The sequence below is a fragment of the Acyrthosiphon pisum genome, chromosome X (assembly GCF_005508785.2).
Source record: "Acyrthosiphon pisum isolate AL4f chromosome X, pea_aphid_22Mar2018_4r6ur, whole genome shotgun sequence".
Classification (NCBI taxonomy): domain Eukaryota; kingdom Metazoa; phylum Arthropoda; class Insecta; order Hemiptera; family Aphididae; genus Acyrthosiphon; species Acyrthosiphon pisum.
Window position 1 is genome coordinate 82672206 of NC_042493.1, and position 22106 is coordinate 82694311.

The window sequence follows — 22106 nt, forward strand, 5'->3', positions numbered from 1 at the left end:
TGACTAACGATTTTTAATATTTTTCATCTGCCTTTGAAACAATATACTTGGAGCTTTCTATTAAATTTTCAAGTTTTTTTAATCAACAAATACAATTTAATTGATATTTTTAGAAAAAAAACTAAAAAAAAATGGAAAATGAAAATGTCTCTAAACAGTTCAAAATAAATCAAAATATTTTGAAAATGTTATCATGTATAGAAAATATAAATATAAACAACCATTGAAAATTTCATGTATCTACGGTCATTTGTTTTAAAGTTACACCAAAAACCAAATTCAATTATGTGAAAAATCGATTTTGCGTAAAAATTCCCGTTTTTTCTTAATTTTTATTTTGTTTTTCACGGCGCTTTTTGACCTCCCCAATGCACCAGCGATATTCACTTTCCAATCGAAAAAAGATACTGAAGTTGAAAATCGAAGCATTATTTCGACTACTTATCGTGTACACAGACACAAAAAAAAATTAAAAAAATAAAAATAAAAAATTATAAAAAAATAATTAAAAAAAAAAAACACAATATCATTGTAAAATCAATACATTCATCGTTCCACTCAGAATCTAAAATAATTTTGTAGTTAAAAATTGATAAAATGTTCAACTTTTATAGCTAAGGATTGGAATATAAAAACATGATTATTTATTTATGGTTATCTTATTTTTAAATTTAAATGAAATTACATATTAAATAACCAAGAATAACAATTTTAGTTATTTGTTTTGTTATGCTGAAAAACCAATTTTTGTCCACTCCTATACCTATCTTATATATTATAGCTTAACCTAGTGTCTATGTTACTACATCTTGTTATTAGTCTACTAAAACTCAGTGGCTCTAAGACTTAATATTATATTTTGTTGCATATATATTACATAAATGTTTTCTTAATCTAGTTAATAGTTTTAGTAATAAAGGGGCATGTTTTAAGGAGTAATATTTAGGCAATTCGTATGACATCTTCACTAGGGCTGTATCAATGTGTGAGAAGCAAGCGCACGCACATATTAAATAAATAAATAATTGCGGACAAATGAAATATATTTCTGGTTGCATAAGTGCATAACTATAGAAACTACTGAAAACAATAGTAAATTAAACAAACCTCCTGAAGTTCGATTTTAATTTCGAAAAAATTGTGGAATTATTGTAGACTAGACATTGAGGAATCACTTTTTCTATTTAAAGTCTAACGTTCTAAAAATAAATACAAATATAATTAAACGGAATTTAAAAATAATATTATGTCAATATTTTTAGGTTCTTTATAATTTTAAATTTTAAATTGACTTAGATATTTTGTCAAAGTACTTAAGTCATAGGTACTTACTTCATTAAAAATTAAAATCGAACATTTCGAAGTATGATCTACCACCGCATATTAGTCTAAAATTTATGAAAAATATCTGTACTGCTATCCCCAAGTGGCAAGTAGCAATTTCAATGTTCAATGTGGGTTATACAGTACATACAGTTTAATAACTGTGCTGAACAACAATTACGGTTTATGATACGTTTTTTACATATTTGAACCGAATATTTTGTAAAAATAATTTGACGGTTCACTGTCGGTATAACTGACACTGAATGGTGTTAAGAATGTGCAAACGCACTGACGGAAATCAAACGATTCAGATAAAATGTTTAAGAGGAGTTTGGAACAGTTTTTTTAAAAATATTATTGTGATTGTGCGCAGTATTATAGTCGTGTATTAATAAATCGCCGGCCGTTGGTCACTGAATTTATTATAGCCCGGTAAGCCGATAAACTAAAATTATTATAATATTGATGCACATCATGTATTCACAGATAGGTATCTGATTAGTGGTATTTATTATTATTTGACAAACGCGTTTGTCCGTATACCTCGTACGTTATGCGTGCAATGTATATAGGCGTAAAGTTATAACTTATAAGTTATAAGTTACAGTTATATAATAATTTTCTTAAATTGATAATAATATAATATATTAAAATTAATTAGGTATTGTTCTTTAATTTTTTTTAATTTCAAAAGATTACCCATCATATTTTACGTCTCGCAAATGCACTGGAGCTACAACTAAATTTGTATTACCTATATTTTTTGATTATTGTTGATTATTCTCATGTCCCGATTTTCTTATTTTATTGTTATTAAAAAACGAATGATAGTAGATATTTGAAAATTTCACTGAATGCTAATATTTTCATTTTCTATACACCATAACATTTTGAAATATTTTGACTCTTTTTGAGCTATTTACGGACATTCTCAGTTTTCAATTTTTTAGTTTTTTTTTTCTATAAATATCAATAAAATTTTGTTTGTTTGGTAAAAAAGCGTGAAAATTTAATGCAAGGCTCCTGATATATTGTTACAATAGCAGTTGAAAAATATTAAAAATACATAGGCACAATTTTTTTTTATAAGCATTTGAAGTTCAAATTTTGACAACATTTATCAAACTTAAAATTAAATAATTATTTTGTAGATAAAAATTTATAAAATGTTCAACTTTTATATCTAAGGATTGAAAATTTAAAACAAGATTTCAAGTAGTTAGTTCTGTTACCAAAAAATCTAAAAAATATATAAACACAGTTTATTTTTAAAGTCATTTTAAGTTCAAATTTGGACGAAATTACATGTTAAAAAATCTAGAATAACTATTTCAGTTATTTTGTTGTGATTGTATAATATTATTCGTGGGTACTTGAAACTTCTAAAGTATACTATTATATATCTATGATAGTATCACGATTTGTTGTTGATGTATAACGCGTTATAAGCAGTAGCGGCTCGTGAGTAAATATTCTGGGGAAACTTAAATTAAATAACAAAAATTCCATATAACAACGAACAAAAAAAACCTTTTTATTGAAAAAATTAATTATATTAAATATTAATATTTCATTTAATATTTAGTTAATATTTTTAACTTAAATTAATACTAAATTTGTTTAATTTGATTTTATTGTTCGTATGTTAAAGCATTAAAACCACTGGTTAGTAAAAATTCTATTATATTTTCTTTTTGCATTTTAAAATACGAACAAATGCTGAAATGCTTATAAAAATGTAAAATATAATAATAAATGTTTGACGAATATAATAATTATTAAATAATTAAAAAACCGTGAATAAAACGTCTAAAGCTAGTAAAACTAGTTAAACACGGGCTACACGGCGCAGCGGCACGGCAATTACTGCGGTGAACCCAGGTTCAAAAGCGTCTATGATACGCAGCTTATTCTCCCGGGCTCCCTCCAACCAACCAGCCATGCCATTACATGTTACGTTTGCAACTGAAGGGCTTCAGTTTCACTGAACCAGCGACCGTCGTAATGACCCGCAGAAATTACTAAAATAGTTTTTCTATTTATAGGTATTTATAAGAGATAGCTATTAATAGGTTTTGATTTAGTGACTTTCAATTCAATATAATAATAAACAATAAAAATGATATAATATATTTTAAATACAAATGAAAATATTTCTATATATACATTATTATTTTTAATTAATTATATTATTTACAAGTAGTTAGTTTATTTTTAAGGGGAGACGCAGTCTCAAAATCTCCCCTGACGAGCCGCCCCTGGTTATAAGTACCTGTGATATGAATAATTTGAAATTTATTATAGGTTAACTTTTTTTAATACCATAGTTAAGTATATAATATGTCTTATACCTAGACTGACATACCGTCTCCGCTCAGAATCGTTTTTCTTTTACAATGATATTTTATCATTGAAATCAAATGTAATACCATCCATTATACAGTGACCCACTTGTAACATACTGTACAGCAGAGTGACATCCACTTGCCCATCTTTTTAATATTGAAAATTATGATATCATAAACCTTGTCAAAGGCAACTATACTTTGACTTAAGATGATATCAGCGAACCATTTGTTTACTCTATCTGGCCCACGCGCAACATAGTCAATACGCTTTTACGTAGAATAATTTTTTCTTTATTTTTAAGTAATCTCAGAGTAAAATCACCTATTACAAAAAAGATAAAAAATAATATTTTATAAAATATAAAATCGATTCCCTAAAGACGTCACACCACTCACACCCGCTGTGCTGTCTATTACTCGATATTGAACTATCGTAAAAATCCAATATACGAACTCAGATAATGTTCTTACCATCATGTTTTTCCCCGAGAAAAACTCTCACGCATCGTAGACATCTAATTTCAATATTTATTTTTTTTTTTATACACTTCATACGCCTTGTATTGGATTGCGATTTTCAAAATTCTATTTCTAAACCATATAATACGAATATGACCAATTCTCACTAGCTTTGGTTATTTGTATTATGTTTGTCTTAAACAACGCAATTAAAAATCGAAGTCCAATGTGCCCTGTAGAGAATTATTATCTTTCTAACGAAAAACAAAATCAATCAAATCAGAGCACTCGTGAGAGATTTTTTCGCTTTAAAGCATGTTTTGAGCAAAAATCAAGTTTTTTATTTTTGGTTGGTGGTGCGTTGACATTACGTGCGCGCATAGTGCATACTCACACTTTTATCATCATTGGCGAGTGACGATGAACACAAATGCCATGGGCACGAAATTGCATATTGCCTAAACATTGCTCCTTATTAAAGACACCCGAGCAAGCCCCTTAAAAGATTCATAAGCTACATACCGATACCTACCTAATTTATTAAAATAATTTATAGAATTTATTACCTGTATAAGACTTATCAGAAGAAATGTTGTCTACATCAACAATTGAAATTCAGCTATTAAGACTTAAGAGTTAAGAGTATGTGCAGAACATATTGTAATATAAACAAGTAAGCAATATAATATTGTGTTCTCTATATACCTACTATTTGACTGAGCCTTAACATAGTAACGCACAACGCACTGCCACTGCGCAGTAGTAAAGGCAGTAAAGCAATACGCAGTAATTAGTAACGCACCGACGCACGATAATTCGATGGATGCTGTGAAGTTGGCCGTAATGGCGTAATGCCGTACACATTTATTTTGTCATGTTTACGTCCGGGTCCGTGTGGTAGTGTGGACTGTAGTAGTGAACATGACAAAATAAATTTATTTTGTCATGGTAGTGAAGTGGACGTCTGTCAGCCTATGGCCTGTGGCCCGAGTCTATTATAGTATTATTGCTGACGAAGCGAGAGAGAGGATGAGAAGTCGTTCGCCGAATGCCGACGCCGCCGCGATTTCAGCGCTCTCGTCTCGCGGCGGAGGTTGACACGATGTGATAATAATCATCATCGTCACCGCGGCCGCCGCCGCCGCCACTGCTCACCAGTTACCACACACCGCTCACTCGTAAACAATATTGTTGTACACTAATCGTACATAATATTGTCATATCGTCCATTTTTTCCTTCCCACTATCTTATAACCAGTTTTTCTCAGTGATTTATCGGATAATAATATTTAATATCTTTTCATTTCGTTCCTATTTTCGTCCGTCGCGTACCGCCGATTGTCGGGCTGCGCGTACGGCACCATCGGTCGTCCATCCGGTAAAACCCACTGGATCGCGATCTATTTCGCTTCTCGTGCTTGCCAGACTGCTGTCCGACATTGTCAATATCATTCGTGGACACCCGTCGTTTTGCACGTCCGTGTCACACCGCGCACTTGTGTCCTGCACGACCGTCTGATTTTTCTCCAACTCGACCAATAACGCACGTCCTCTGATCCACTGCCGGGCCCGAACAGAACGGCCAAAACATGTCTTCGTTGACTTCCAACGACGATCTGATGCAAAAGACTATGTTGATCATCGAACACAAAATCAGAAACCTGGAAAAACGCAAGGTAACTTGGACGTATTGTTTTGTCGCCGTCATTTACCATTTTTCTCCACTTTGACGAACGTTCGATTTTCATAGTTTTCTCCACCTATTGATCTGACCATAATATTAATTTAATTCGCCATTGGGAATAAGATGATTCGGCACTGCAGAGCTTGCTCATATTGTATTGCCGTTTACATTAAAGTCTCAATAAGTTTTCCTATTTAAGTTTGTAAATAAGTGATCAAGTGACTATACCTATTATTTTCATTTCAGCCTAAAACCTCCAGCTATGGAAAATTAAAACATGTACCTAACTACTTATTTTCTTATAGAAGTATCAAGTACTCAACATTTATATATTTTATGATAAATACATTTTGAGACCAATATTATTTGTGTTTATTTATTATTATTTAAGCTCTTTAGCATTTATTATATTCTCAATAATAGGTACTCAGGTGTATGAAATATATTATATATAAATTTGAATACTGTCTAGTAAGACATTATTCCATAATACACAAACGTATAAATTGACGCTGTTATTAAATTACCTATTTATCTAATTTACAGTAATTATTTTTTTTATTACTAACCACCAACATATAATGTATAAAATATTATAATTATTTATAAAAAATAATTATCAAAACATTTTTATTATGTAGGTAGTACAATATGATTTGACCAACCTTTATATAAGTTAAAAATGTAAGCTTTAATTTAATTTTGTCTTTACTAAATTAAACTTATTACATATACACATTTATAATAATTAATAACCGTAACAATGCATTGGCATTGGCACAATTTGGTCTGAATAATTAAGTAAATATTGGAAGGATAGGAGTTGTAGCCCTACAAGACTACAAATAAATATAGCTGGAAAATTAATATAAAATTCAGAGTGCAGTACTCATGCTATTCACTAAGCATGCTCATCCTTCTTTTGTTCTTTTGTCGTTGATTTTTTTTTTTTTTTAGTTATTAGGCGTTAATGACATTTATTTACGTATTTAAAAAATGTAGTCATAGGGAGCATTGATGTATATATACATTTTTACCACCAATGTTTTATCTTATAAAAAGATGTATTCATTATATATTATGGTGTATTTATTTGTCATTTCTTAAAATATGGTGATAAAAATGAGGCATAAATGGTAAATACTAAGTATTATTCATAATTACAGTTCAGACATTCAGACATATTATTCTAATTTTTTTTTTCAATTTTCCATTCCTCAATGGATCAATAATACATTTATTCAAATCATAACCTTTCAAAATTTAAAGTACCTACCTACCTATATTTGAAGACCAAATTTTTAATACTTGGATTTTATACTATTTTAGAAGTATCCTGTAGTGATTAGACAGTGATCCAAATATATTTATTTCAAATAAAAACTATGTACCCTTTTTTAATGTTTTTGAAATTTTACATTAAACAGTAACGTTTAATGTTTTTGAAAATGTTGACGCATCTAAATCAAAATTGAAAATTCTAATTTCAAATGAGTAGGAAGAATACTATTTCAAGTGTCTTGTGCACCACTTGGTCACTTATTGTTACTTAGGTATTAGTTATTTAGTTATTAGCAGGACTAGGATTTGTATGCAAAAATATGCATTTAAATTTTTATAAGATAAACACAAAAATATAGTTACAAAAGAAATATTCATTTATTGAAATACATCAGTGATTTACTGTTTGTCTTAATATAATATAATTGAGAAATAAATAAAATAAAATAATTTAGAAATAAAATTTTTAACTATGTGTGTTACATGCTACGTCCACATATTTTTTTGAATTTTCGATAATGAATGATCGGCGATTGGATCCTAGTATGGCTTTGCATTGACTGAAGCTGTAAAAATAAAATTTATGTTTGACAAAAAAACCAAGTTTTGTGAAATATACTATAAAACATGCATTTTTTGCATTCTTATAACCAAAATATCCTATAATATTAATTTTATCCAATATATGCAATAATATGCATTTTATCCAAGATATGCAAAAACATGCAAAATAAAAATACCACCATTTATCTCATAATGAGGTGATTCGTGAACATTACTGACAAAATCAATAATCAGAAGTCGCAATAAAAACATGCTGTTGCATATAAATCCTAGCCTTGGTTATTAGTATTACCTTGTCAACTAATATGCATTATTAACTATATACAGTTCAGTGGCGGCTCGTGTATATGTGCACAAGTGCATGTGCACTACCCACCTAAACTGAAGAAAATTTGAAAACATCAATCATAATAATACTACTAAGTACTTATAGTGTTATTAAGATTATCGTAAAAAATAAAAAAACATAAATTCAGAATATTATGATAATAATATGATATTTGAATTGGGTTAGTTCAAAGTACGAATAGCCAGACGGTTGTCCGTGACGGAACGGTATCAGTGTGTATTATAGTGGTGCAGTATAAAAATTAAAACAAGTCGAAACACGCAACCTGAATTGATGTGCACATTCGTTTCTGTGCACATAACCAATTAAATTGTTTTCAGCGAATTATATTCGACGCCGTTGCGCGTCGGCATTGGCATTATAATTTATTTTTACTCTCATTTGTTTATTATATTCCAATTATCAGCTAATAATGTTAGTCGATAATTATCAAAAATTCAAAACAACAATTGTGTATCTGTTTAAAAATATAAACAAAACAAAAGCTAATTGGTTAATTGGTGAATAACTAAAATTTGTAAACAATTATTTATTAAAATTCATAATATATGTATATAATATTGGTTATATTTTTTTGGATGTGCACTACTTCATTAAAAACCCATGAGCCGCCAAATAATAACAAATAATTATAATTTATAAAAAAAAACAAATGAATTTAGAATTTTTTTTTTTATTGTATTTAGGTTAAATTAGAAGGATACCTTCAACAACAAGAAGAAGGAGTTCAATTGAGTGACGATCAATTACTAGCTGCATCAAAGTTTAATGAAGTAGTTAGTACTTTAGATTTTGCAAGAAATCTGAAAGACCAGTTAAATACTCTTTTAATAACAGCAAAACAAAATAAAAATAGTACAAATGGTGATAAGCTTCCTACCAAAGTTGATAGTAAAATCAAGCAGGTTTTAAATTTTCAGGTAATTTCTTGATGTAAAATAAATAATTAAAATTGAAAGTAACAAATTATGGTTTAATTAGGAAGTATATAGGCGCCGCTAAACTATTTAGTTAAATTGTTAATATGAAAAAAAAAAAATGCTTTTTTTAAATTAATAATTTAATGTTGACAAATTGGAATATTTTTACTATTTTTGTTTATATATTTACTTATTCGAGATATACTATTAGAAAACTAAATTTTATAACTACAACATCTTTAAAAATACATTGTAATGGATCTAGATATTAAATTTATCTGTTATACTTTATAATAAAGATAGTTATATCAATTATAATCCCAAAGTTCTTAGGAAAGTAAATAAAATCATTTATTATTTTATCTTGATAATTTAATTCTAAAGCCTAAACACATGGATAAATCTATTCCTTATAATTATTTCAATACTAGTCCTGTTTTTATAATAACATATAATTTAGGCCAGTGTTCATATTCAATTTCATCTTGAACTTCTTCAGGGATGCCATTAGTCTATAATTCACTGGTCAGTACTATGAATAAGTTTTTGTTTGCTTAAACTAATCATGTTGTTTGATATAATATTATTTATAACTTTTGATTGATTGTTCTCTAACTTAGGTAAATGCATTTGTTCGATTTTAGAGTAATTCTCCCTTGACTTGTTATATTAATTTGAATATTCATATAAAAACTAATATACATTTTATATAATATTTAATACAGATTCTACACAATTTCAACAATAAATTATTGTAAAATAATTTAAATATAAATTTAATGAAATTGTAGTTTTCATAGTCTAACACCGAATGCAATTGAAGTTTAAGACTTATAATTTTATAATGGACTAAAAAACGAATATGTAGCTTTCATTTGGTTTAATTTATTAATACATAATATTTTATTTAAGAATTCTGTATTGGTTAATATTTCAATAACGCCACAATAATTCTGATTATCTTAAACATAACATTATATTGTAAATATTTTTAATAACCAATATTTAAAAAATGTATGTATTAACATATACATATATTAATCTTTGCTTTTAGAATATACTGGAAAGTATTAAAGATAAAACTGTGAAACAAGATTTATTAGCTGGTAATAATGGTGCAGTACAATTAACAGATGATGAGCTCTCACAATTGTCATATTTTTCTAAAATGGTTTCACCAAAACGAAGAGTAGAAGAAGGAAAACCACTTTTTGAGGTAATTTAAACGGTTAGGAAACAGCACATAAAGCCAGTGGCATGAGGGGAAAGATATGACACCCCCTCTTTAGAATGTGTTATGTATAAACTATTTTATAATTAAATATATTTTTTCAATTGCTGTTTTTTCCGTACATAAAATTGAATGTCTTGATTGGCTGATTATTTTTATTCGATCATTTTTTTTTTATATATAACCTTAACTGTACTTTAATTTATTAATATTTATATAATATATTGACGCCCCTTTGAAATATCCCTAGATACACACAAATCATTGATTTTGTAAAAATGTGAGAAGACTGGATTTGTATTTAAAATTTTAAAATATACACTTAAAAAGTTTCAAATATCCACATAAAAAGCACAAAATATGCAAAATATTAGAGCTATTTATTTATTGTAAAGTTGTAAAATTAAAACATTAATGATGAAAAATTGTTATATCAATGAACTACAATATTATATTATACAATATATTTTATGATTATGATGAAAAAATATATAATAATTGTTATTGGAAAAACAATAAGTACCTAATGACAATATTTTCTATATTAATCTGGGTTATAATAACAATTTGTAATAATGTAATTAATAATGTAAAAAACTTTGGTTCATATCAACGCTTATGGATGTATATTTAAAACTCGACATTTCTTGGGGGAAATGTTGGATAGAAGAACTCTTGAAGTCGACACTTTCACATTGGTGTATCTAAGAAATTTGTTTTAATATTAGTAGGTCTTTATGTTTACTTATAATTTAAGAACATTTTTTAAAAATTAAATCAGGTCAAGCGTGATCAATTTTTAACTTTTTTTCTTCTACAACTACTTAATTACAATACTGGCTAAAAACTGAATTATTTTCTAAGCGATAGTAATTTTGAACTTGGAAATGTTGGCATTGTAAAGTAACAAATACAAACAATATTATATAAATGATGCGTTTTGTGGAATAAATTTATATATAATAATTTTGTATAAAATCATTAAATTAAATTAAAACATTTAAATTAATTTTATGGAAAATATGCACCTGCACCCATAATATGCAAAATAAAGTTTTTCAATATTATTATTATTATTGTTGGGTTCGATTATTTTAATTAATGTTTATAATAATAATTACTATTATTAACTAATATAAAAAAATTCATTATTGTGTAAGATTGAAAATTTACGATATGTTTAATGTAAAAACCAAACTAGGTATACTATATACAGCGACAAAGTATAGGCATATTATGTATAACAACAATTGCATACTTCCAGAGACCATACTATCGAACAGAATATAACTTGTTTAAAATTGTTCTTTGCTAAAAATCATTACTTATTTCAATCATTAAAACATAAACATAGAAGATTATAACATGCAATCATAATATTATTATTAAAACATTTATATTTTCATGTTACCTTTTCATCATTAGTCTATTGCTGGTTACAAACATTATGCTAAATAAAAATAATAGTAAAAGAAAAAAATCTTATAATAATTACATTAATTTTGAATTTTTTTTTTTTAACTAAAAAAAACAAATAATAAAATAAAACTGTATACAAATTAGATTTTATAGCACATTACCAAAAGAGATCTATATTAAGCAAATATTTATTGAATTTTAAATGTATAATGTAATCATTTTTTTAGTGTGAAAATATATTAGTGCATATTTGATTTTTAAATAATTTTTATTAATATTTTTTAAATTACAGGATCAACTGAAGACTGTTTCCAAGCATTACATGAAGCTTATAGATAGTAAACCTAATATTGTAGCTGGTACAAGTTATGCACATTTAAAAGAATGTTTGTTAAAAATTGAAAAAAGTGGTTATCTAAACAATTTAGCAAAACTTAAACATGCTGATAAAGAAGTTAGTACAATAAATATTATTGCAGTTTAAATGATATCTATGACTATTATTTATTACACTACATTATGTTTAAGGTTAATACTATTAATGAAGATAATAGCTTAGAAACCAAAATACCTCAACATATTCACCAATCAATAGCTTCCATAACTGAAGATTCACCAGATAATATACCAAGTAATTGACTAACAAATGGTATTTTAAGTTATTTTAACAATCATTACTTATTTAGTTTCTAGTATTCCTAATTTGGATTTCACTCCAAATAAAATAGAAACAATTTATTTTACAAATAATAATATTGGTGGAAATACAGTTGAACAAAACCTACAAAAAAGTAAAAACACCACAGATTCAGTACTCAATACATCATTTGACTTTTTACAAGTATTTACTATTTATATATGTATTATTAACACAGTTAAAACATTAAAACTAAGTAAAAATCCTTAAAAAATTATTTTTGTTTCAGGATTCTCAACTCGAGGAAGATATTATAAGCATTGATCTGAATTCCATACCAACTCAAACATTTTCTTCTTCTATTTATGCTAATCATGGACCAACAGATGATGCAATTTTAAAAATACTGTCTACTCCTCCACAACACCGGACTTTGGTACCTATTTCGCACAAGTTTCTTTTTTACCTAAAGTTAATCAATGTAGTTAATGACAATATTTTTATTTAGGAAACAAAACAAAATCATTTAGAAAATGTTGTAGATGTAAATACTTCTAACTCTAATTCCTGGACAGGAAAAACTGAAGTAAACTGGCAAAGTAAAACCGAATCAGGAGATAGTAATGATTTACCTAGAGAAAGCTGGTCAATGGCTCAAATGATAAATAACAGCACAAATAATGACTGGCTCATAAAAAACAATTGGGTTCAAATGGCTGAAGTAGATAAACAAAACCAATCACCAGCAGAACCAACTCAACCATCACCAAAACATTCCTCATCTAATTTCGGTTTAGTTACTAATGGTATATAAAATGATTATTTATCTACTATAACTTTTTAATGTATTATGTAAAGATAGGATATGGGTGTTACCTATAATTTTAAATAATTTATTTGGTTTAGTACTTTTAGCTTAATAACATTTACTAGTAAAAGGTTAAAATATAACAAAAAAACATAAGTTAGTTAAGTATAATATAACACGAGATTATCTTTTATTAGATAATTACTAGAGTATTACTTTTATTATTGATAGTACATACTAATTTTATAATTTTAATCTCAATAAAACGTTTAAATTTGTTTATAAACATGCAATATGTGACTGTCTAACCTTCAGGTAATGTAGAATTCCAATTCAAGAAAGTTACACCTATTCTTACCCAATAGATATAAACATAACAAATTTGATTTAAAACAAATTATCAATTTAGGATATACAGAGAATCTCGATGAGTTATTGCAAAAATCAGTGGTTTTCAATAAACAAGAATCATACCCTGTTACAACTTCCTCTAATAATTCAACATATTATCAAACCAATTACGGGCAGCAATCGCTAGAACGTAATATTGGGCATTATACTAATTCTAATGGTAATCCTAGGAGCCACTCAAATGATTTTAATAAAAGATCTACTTCCATGAAACCTAAAGCTTCATATACAGGAGAAGGTTCGTTATGCATTTTATATTAATTGATACTGAATAACATTTAACAATGTCTATTTATACAGGAGGACCATCTCGAGGTTATCAACAAGGCAACTCATATGTTTATAATAATCGCTCTTATAAAACCAATAGCAATACCAACACGAGTAATGATTATTCCAGAATCTCACAAACCAGATGAAAATCCAAATTCATACAATTTAATACCTTATTTAATATTCTACTGTGGAAATTTAACAGTACCTATACATTTTGTTTATTAAATATGAACTTATTAGATAAAACTAGAGAGTATGTAAAAGCTCTTATAGGCTCTCTAGATAATACTAAATACTATTATATCCACTTAATTCAACTGTTAATATTTTTTTATTTTTTTATTAAGTATTTGAATTCATTGAACTCAAAATATGCAATTAATCAATCAATATAATTTTTTTTTTCTTGAATTGTGACTACTTAAAAAAATAACTATTTAAAACTGCATGAAACAGATAAATATTTAATGTCATTATAATTTTCTGATATAATAAATTTTTTTATGAATGTTATTTCAGTATATGTATCTAAAATTTAATAAATTACTAAGTCAGGGGATATTTTTGGCGTTTTTTGTTCTTGGTGGTGGTTTTCTTTACGATATATTATTAATTTTTCTGATTATTATTATATTATGTTCTCTCCACAAGTTCAACGTTAATATTTTTATCTTATTAGAATAATTTAAATTATAATGAAACTACTTAAGTTTCAAGAATATGTAACTCTGTATATTGTGTATTAAAATAACATCAAATACTTGGCAAATTCCTCTATAGATTCCTTTTATTATTTTATATATTATATTTTATAGATAGTCTTACATTTGTACATTTAATTGAAACTGAATATATGCATGTCAATTATATTATAACTTTATAGTGTATTTTTTTTATTAATTTAATTGTATATATATAATGTAATAAATACCAAATGCATGGCACGAACGAATTTAAACCAGAGCTTTAAAGAGCTCTAAAATTGGTATGCTATAAAACCAATATTAATAATTACTGATGAAAAACATCTTTAAATTATATTGTATGTTGTAACAAATGTTATTTATCATTATTATTACCTATCAGTTTATTTTGTAGTGAATCCTGTGTTTCAGAGATATTATGTTACTCATTTGGTAACGTGTATAAATTGTTTTCTTTATTTTGCAATATTAAATTTTGTATTTGTGGATTTTTTTGTTATTTGTTATGTTTTCAAAATAATAGAATATTTAATTTGAATGAAGATGTACTAAGAAGTAATGGTTTTATTATAATTTAAAATATTAAACTAAGTTTCAAACTTTTTGATTCAAGCGCATATTTTCAATTAATTTAACTATAATATTTAACTATAATACATATTTATGTACTAAATTTAATTAGTTTACTTATTATTTTTGTGCTTGCATTTTAAACAGTTGTAATATTATATATTAAATTTGTATTATGCATTGATACTGTTTAAAATGCAAGCACAAAGACAATAAGTATAACAATTATATTATATAGTACATACATATGTATTAAATTGCTAATTTAAATTTTATAGTTAAAATGTCAATGTGCCAGCGTGGGTCTGTATGTTTTGACAGTATTATACTGTCATAGCTTCATGAATTATCACTGCAAGCAAAATAATTCCGATAATGTTCAATGGATTGTTGAAACCATCATCTTCATGACTTCATTAAGTTTTGTAAGTCGACACTCAATCATCGAAATAATAATATTATGGTACTTGACCGGTAGATGGCGCCACCAGAGCCCGTTAATAAGAGCTTCATAACCAGGAATTAGTTGCCTAATAATCTGAAGACCGTGTGGTAGGGTATCCTGCAGGCGGCAGCAGCCACAAATATTTAAAATATTTCCAAGTTTCTAACCATAGATATTATACTACCTTTACCACAGATTATATAAATTTAATTTTAGTTCAATATAATCATAGAACAATGAGCTTATACTATTGATTATGAATAATATATATTCATTACACTAATAGTGTATAAAAAAAGATAATAATAATAGTACCTACTCATAATCAATGATTATACTAATATAATGAAAATGTATTTTATTGGATTATTACAAGATAATATCCAATGATGAATAAACACTAATGAAATGTTAAATCGCCAATTTCTACAGCAGCTACTTAGGCAAGACCGGTCCATTAGTAAGAGGCTACGGTTCTAACCACGGTCTATACCCACTATTGGATTATACTGACGGAAATGCAGCTATAATTTGAAACTCAAATCCAATGATGTATCATATTTTTTTTTTCTTGATAAATCTATATGTTCTTACCGGTGATACATAATACGCTATTTTTTTTTATCTGATTTATTGACTAAAATACCTTATCGTCTAATGTCTAATATTAAAAGTTTTAAAGTATATATTATTCAATAGGTACAACATAAAAAAGGTAACCGACGCAAGTTCTTATTGGAAAACCTTGAGAAAATTCCAAATGAATTCAGAGTGAAAATAATATTCAAATGGTTTTAATCTACATTTAAATTTTTTTTTTTACCATAATAATCATCTGATTTTATTTTAATTCTTTGAATAATGAAGCAGCAGATCGGTAAGTCGTCCATTTATTGCATTTAAAGTTACACATAGTTTTGAGTTTTGACCAATATTCTTGATTACAATGATTATAATAACCTTGTTATGATGACGTGACACACAAGAATAAACTTATTGAAAATAATACCGTACCAATGATAACCTTCACCATATCTTACGAAAAAAAAACAAATTATTATATTTATGCATATTATGTTCTGCAGGAACAAATTAAATCTAACAAAACCTGGGAAATCGCTTATATATAAAATTGAAATTTTCAATGATAAAACATTGACATTGGACGATACCATGTTGGTTTTAAATTCCAATATTATTAGTAGGTTGTGTTTTTTCAAGTCACTAACATGATACATGAATCATATATTATAGTAATAAATAGGTAATGACATTCACACATTGATAATAGAATAGAGTATTCAGTATTCTTTAATGGTTATAGTAATAAAGATCAAAAAGAAAGATTCTTAAAACATACAGTGAAAACAAAACCATTTATCATACAGAAAATAGTTGTTGTGCACTTGGCAAGTTAAATTGTTACACGAGTTTTACATATTATTATGGTTAATGCCTTATTGTAATTTAATAATACAAAATTAAGCAATATCATGATATGATTAAAACAACCTTAGAACATTGTCTTTATTAATTATTTTAATTTTGTAGTTATCAGATATAGTGAACGTAAACAATATTAATGTTAAAAGTTTAAACTATCGATACGTAGGTAACCAGGTAGGCAAATTGAGGTATTTCTATAAAAAACAGTATTTCCAATAACCTTTATTTTTCGTTTCAATGTTTCATAATATGAACAATAAGAAAACATGCAAGTAGTAAGTACCTATCTATACAACATACTGTAAAAATTAAATGTTTAATACATAATAAATAATAATCTATATTAAATAATTTTAAGAAAAACGTACCTAGGTAGTCATACTAGCGCACACCATAGTGTCATGTAAATATGTAATAGAGTAACCTGGGGTATAATGGTGCACCTAACATTTAACAGCTGTTATGTGGTAGTAGGTATACACGTTTTAGAAATATTGTTATATTGTTTTCCTATCATAAATATTATGTAGATTTCAATTTTCCAGTCAAAAGTTGATTTTACCAAAGCAAATCCCAAAAATTCTATATAATTAGAAATTATAACAAATGCATCCTTTTACCCCATGCTAAATTAATTCATAAAAATCTATTTTATTAAATAATGATTGTTACCTATTTTATTTTTATCAAATAGTAAGATATAAATATAAATAATTTGCATGCATGATATAAAAGTCCCTAATATAATATATAATTAATACAGTATTAGTATTAAATATTAAGTCAAAGTAATTTTTTTAAGTATAATTATTCAATAAATATTACATAATATCATATAATCATTTGTTAATAAATCATAGATATAATGTACCCATTAGGTAGTTCAAATAAATTAATAAATAAATAGATAGATATAATTAAATTTTCAGACATTAAATTTAAAATCAGAAAAATTAAATGTTTATAATAGTAGGTAATCAATAATCATGTAAGAAATACTGCGCACTTTTACCCCAAAACCCGCTAAACCATTTTACCCCAATATGATTTTCTGCATAAACAATATTGTAGTATATTCAGTTGTTATCATATTAATATTTTACTAGTATTGACGTTTAGTAGTCACCTACTTGTCCTAAATGAATATATTATATAAAAGCAAAACCTAACGTGTCGTTATATAGTACAAATTACTAATTATATACTACTCAAGTATTATAATAGAAGATGAATAAAATTAATACTTTGCCTCATATTGCCGCCAAAACTTCATCTACTGCTGAAAAAATATTTTATTGCATTTGGCTTTGATGACATAATCATAATAACAAAAATGTTTGACCAGATAGCAATTATTAAATAATAAATTACTTATACACTACACAATAGTTCATTTTCCCCCCCTTGCGCCATTATACCACAGGTTACTCTAGGTAGCTATTTAAAATAAAAATGAAATTTCTTCAATGTTTGGAAGGAACGAGTTCCAAGAGAAACGGATTCCTGGAATGAATTCCTTTTTATAAAAAAAGAACGAGAAAATGAACTAGTTCTTTTTTTAAGGAAAAATAACAAAATTGTTCGTTCCTTTCTAGTTCCAATAATTTACACAGATAAGTAAGTATGTAAAAATTGAAATGAAGATATTTTTTTAATGTGTATAATGTATATTCCTAATTAGTGATTGTTATCGAGTATCGATGTTAAGACAATCGACATACGTTAGCCAAAAATTTAAGAAAAAATCTCAAAATATATAATAATATATTGCATAAACATATAAGATATGTCCCTACTTGTAGTTATATATTATAAATAAAAATTAAAGAAGTATGCATAATACGAAAAAAAAACATTAATGGTTAATAAGAATTTTTATTTTATTTGGAACTAAAAAAGGAACTCGTTCATTTTTCAAAGGAACAACAAAGGAACAAATTCTTTTTTTTAAGGAACAAGGAACAGAACGAATTCCTTTTTTTAAAAAAAGAACGAGGAACGGAACGAATTCCTTTTTATAAGGAACTAGCCAAACACTGAATTTCTTATTAAATCTAATAACAATTGTGAAATGGCAACTAGGATAATATAGAGTATAGCGTACTTTTGATAACGACATTATTACAAATAATAAGAATATAATATGATAGTTGCCAGTTGTATACCAAAAGGCAAAGCTAATAAATTATGGACTAAATCATAATCAAATATTAAATTTTAAGTCGACGGTTACACATGTGCATACTCATATGCATCATACATTATAAATTAAATATACGATATATCAACCTGCCTAAATATAATATTCACATTATAATTAATTATAATTCTTGAGTCTTTCACAATTGCCAATTTAATTTGTATCTGATTAATTTAATTATTTGTACCTGTATAGCTGTAAGTAATGATGTTCACCATTTTATTTTATAAAACAGATATGGTACTTGTTAATCTAATACCTACTCCAATATTACATTATTTACACCTATTTTTGCTCAGTGCTCACAGTGATTTTTAGGTTCTTCTTTTTTAATAATACGATTCTATGTTTATCAATAATTAAGCTAACCTGTTGTAATTATGGTATACAATTAGGTAGTTAGATAATTAACTAGTAGTTAGGTACGTATTACGGGCGATTGTAAACTCGGCATGTGTTTTTTTCAGGTAAAAATGATTTGAGTGTAAACTCGGCCCGATTAAAAATTTAGCATTTATAACAAACCATTTAGCATTACCCAGAGGGCACCGTGGTTCTCATCCTCCAAAATTTATTTTCATTTTCACATTATTCAAAATATAAAATTCGTTAAAATGTTACTATAAGCACATTAATAAATATATAGTAGTGCCGTAACCAAACTATTTTTTTGTATTTCTAGTTTTATTTGATCATTATTCCTTTATATGACATAAATATTCATAAAACAAATTGGGGGGGAGGCACTTCCACACAGTGGCCCCTGGCTACGGCACAGGCACAAACCGGTATCCGAGTCATAGGAAAATATTACACAATCCGCGTTCCGTTCACTGGTTGACTGATGTTATATAGAAAAAACATTTTTTATCACTTATCAATAAAGCGTATATTATCTTTAGAATATTGTAAACTATCGTCCCACAAGCCAATCATTTTTTTATATAATAACAATAATATTACAGCAAGCACGATCTAGGTGATTCACATTTCGTGAACAATTTGTTTGTTAATTGTGATGTTTCTTTTTGCCAACAATAAAACATTTCTCGAAAACGCCATTGGGAGTGGAACTAAATAACTCGTGGTCGCGATAAACGTTGTTTATTTAGGTGTTTACAGTAGCGATAAGACGATGTGGAATCAGCAGGCTGTAGTATCGTGTATGCATAGATAAGTAATAAGTATATTATAGCAAAATGTGTTATATCTAAGTTCAGTTTCTGAAGTTGAATTCGAAGCATCATTTCAATCCTTTCGCCGGTAGAAAATATATTTTTTATCAGTTATCATTAACAGTAAAGTGTATATTATTATTATTAAAATTATGTCCCGTTGTCAAACGCAGTTATTTTTTTTATAATATGACGTGTTCCTATGACGTGCACCCTCACATCGTACGATCGCCTTCCGCGACTAAATTTTACTTTTTACCGACAAACATAAAACTAATAACATAAAAATCTTACAAAAACGCCCATTGGCATAGAAAAAGTTACTAGTTGTGGCACCAATAATAAAGAATATTTTATTATTATAATATAATATTATATTCTAATTCTTTAATATTGTCGACTAAATACAACATAAAATATTTTCAGCGGATTATCGACGTCAAAATTATTGGGAAAAATTCAAAGATCAACCAGAGAGGTTTCGAGAATCCAAAAAAATCTGATTTCAAGTTCGAAACTCCCAATTCCAAAATTTTGAAAATCCGAAATCCAAAACTCTTAAAATTTTGAAAATCTAAATTTACCAAAATCCAAAAATTTCAAATTTTGAAAATTCAATAACAGATTTCGGTTTACTTAATCTTTGCATAACTACGATAATTTTTTTATGTGGGCCGTTCCCGGTGGTACTGCAATACCGGGTCAACCCGCGGTGGAGCAGGAGCAAGCCCCAAAATCTCCACCAAATTTGAAAAAATTAGTTTAACATTTGAACCTTTCAATGAAAGGTGTATCAGATGTTAAGCTGATAAGAACAGAGTTATTTATTTGTTAATGTTTATGGTGAATACAGACATGGGGAGGACAAAAAACATGGGGGGGGGGGGTACAAGTAGCGGAGGTTTTTTACTTATGAAATGACAAAAGGTTGTAATAGTGAACTGCATGACGATGGTGGAGGTGGGTCGTATGATCCAGCTCAGCCGTGCCTTGCTCGGACCCCACTTATGTGTTCGGTGAAGGCATCTCTAGAGTATCCGATGACTTCACTGACACATAGCTTCCACAAGAGCTTCGCGTAAGATCTGCTGCAAAGCTGTCTCACTAGCACATCGTTGGTCGGATCCCATGAGCCCAAAGAGCCAACAATGAACGGAAACCCTGTGACTTCCCCAGGGTGGTCATTTGCGATCTCCTTCCTTAGATCCTCATACTTGGCCCTCTTCTCAGCGGCAGCTTCTTCGAACGCCTTGATTCTATTGTCGAAGGGTACTGTGGCATCAATGATTAGTGTTGTGGTGCCCTTTCTGAGAACAAGGTCGGGCTGAGGCGTTGTACGCCAATCGCCTGGTTCTCAGACACGACCTCAAACTTCCCGGCCGCTGCTTTCTTCAACCTGGCCACCAGAGAGTTATGCCTGGCCATATAGAGGCTGGTGTACCGCATGCAATGGTTGACAACGTGGGCGAGGTTTTCTATATTATTCCCACACCGTCGACATCGGCGGTCACCAGTCCTCCAGGACGAGGACCCGTTCAGCGGCACCAGGTTCAGCCTTGCCCTATGCACGAACCTCCAGTCAGCAAATCGGCAGAAGTCGCCCACCCGGAGAAAGTGGCTGGACGCGGCGTGCGCAGCTACACATTCCATGGCCCTGCCTTGGTCCGGTTTATCGATGAGCGCCTGGCCCCTTGCAATTCGGTAATGGTCGCGTATAGTCTTCATGACTTCCCTCCTCTGCTTCGCGCGCAAGGTAGTTCCCGCATGGGAGATGGAGGGGGGGCCATCCAGGGACCAAGATGCAGTCAGTCTCCCGGAGGCGTTGCGGGCGCGGGACCAAACACTGGCAACTC

The 22106-nt window shown here is 28.2% G+C and overlaps 2 protein-coding genes and 1 non-coding gene across 4 annotated transcripts; 1 reads left to right on the forward strand and 2 right to left on the reverse strand.

Moving 5' to 3' along the window:
- Nucleotides 1-4991: 4991 nt before the first annotated feature.
- On the forward strand, nucleotides 4992-13939 carry LOC100167252 (uncharacterized protein DDB_G0283357). 2 transcript variants are annotated; one of them, XM_001949775.5, is made up of 10 exons: nucleotides 4992-5809; nucleotides 8698-8931; nucleotides 9986-10147; nucleotides 11874-12035; nucleotides 12110-12212; nucleotides 12268-12422; nucleotides 12508-12654; nucleotides 12727-13024; nucleotides 13436-13675; nucleotides 13738-13939. In XM_001949775.5, the coding sequence occupies exons 1-10, from the start codon at nucleotides 5723-5725 to the stop codon at nucleotides 13854-13856; spliced, it is 1707 nt and encodes a 568-aa protein (XP_001949810.1). In that variant the 5' UTR covers nucleotides 4992-5722; the 3' UTR covers nucleotides 13857-13939. The 2 variants fall into 2 exon arrangements, with proteins under 2 accessions (XP_001949810.1, XP_008189911.1); XM_008191689.3 differs by lacking the exon at nucleotides 4992-5809 and adding an exon at nucleotides 9392-9456 and having other exon boundaries at nucleotides 8820-8931.
- A 6978-nt stretch (nucleotides 13940-20917) lies between these two features.
- Nucleotides 20918-21110, reverse strand: LOC115033478. Its single transcript, XR_003838831.1, has one exon. It is a non-coding gene; the product is annotated as a U2 spliceosomal RNA (small nuclear RNA).
- Nucleotides 21111-21232: 122 nt separating this feature from the next.
- LOC107882187 lies at nucleotides 21233-21978 on the reverse strand. The gene is made up of 2 exons (XM_016800221.1): nucleotides 21626-21978; nucleotides 21233-21560 (listed from the first exon to the last, which is right to left on the reverse strand). The coding sequence occupies exons 1-2, from the start codon at nucleotides 21976-21978 to the stop codon at nucleotides 21233-21235; spliced, it is 681 nt and encodes a 226-aa protein (XP_016655710.1).
- Nucleotides 21979-22106: the final 128 nt, after the last annotated feature.

What these genes read in the sequence shown, in the direction of transcription:
- LOC100167252 (XM_001949775.5), top strand. Translation starts at nt 5,723, where the DNA reads ATGTCTTCGTTGACTTCCAACGACGATCTGATGCAAAAGACTATGTTG. An exon ending in TTTCGGTTTAGTTACTAATG is followed by an intron (nt 13,025 to 13,435) that starts GTATATAAAATG and finishes TTATCAATTTAG; the next exon opens with GATATACAGAGAATCTCGAT. An exon ending in AGCTTCATATACAGGAGAAG is followed by an intron (nt 13,676 to 13,737) that starts GTTCGTTATGCA and finishes CTATTTATACAG; the next exon opens with GAGGACCATCTCGAGGTTAT.
- LOC107882187 (XM_016800221.1), bottom strand. Translation starts at nt 21,978, where the DNA reads ATGAAGACTATACGCGACCATTACCGAATTGCAAGGGGCCAGGCGCTC. An exon ending in AAGAAAGCAGCGGCCGGGAA is followed by an intron (nt 21,561 to 21,625) that starts GTTTGAGGTCGT and finishes CCTTGTTCTCAG; the next exon opens with AAAGGGCACCACAACACTAA.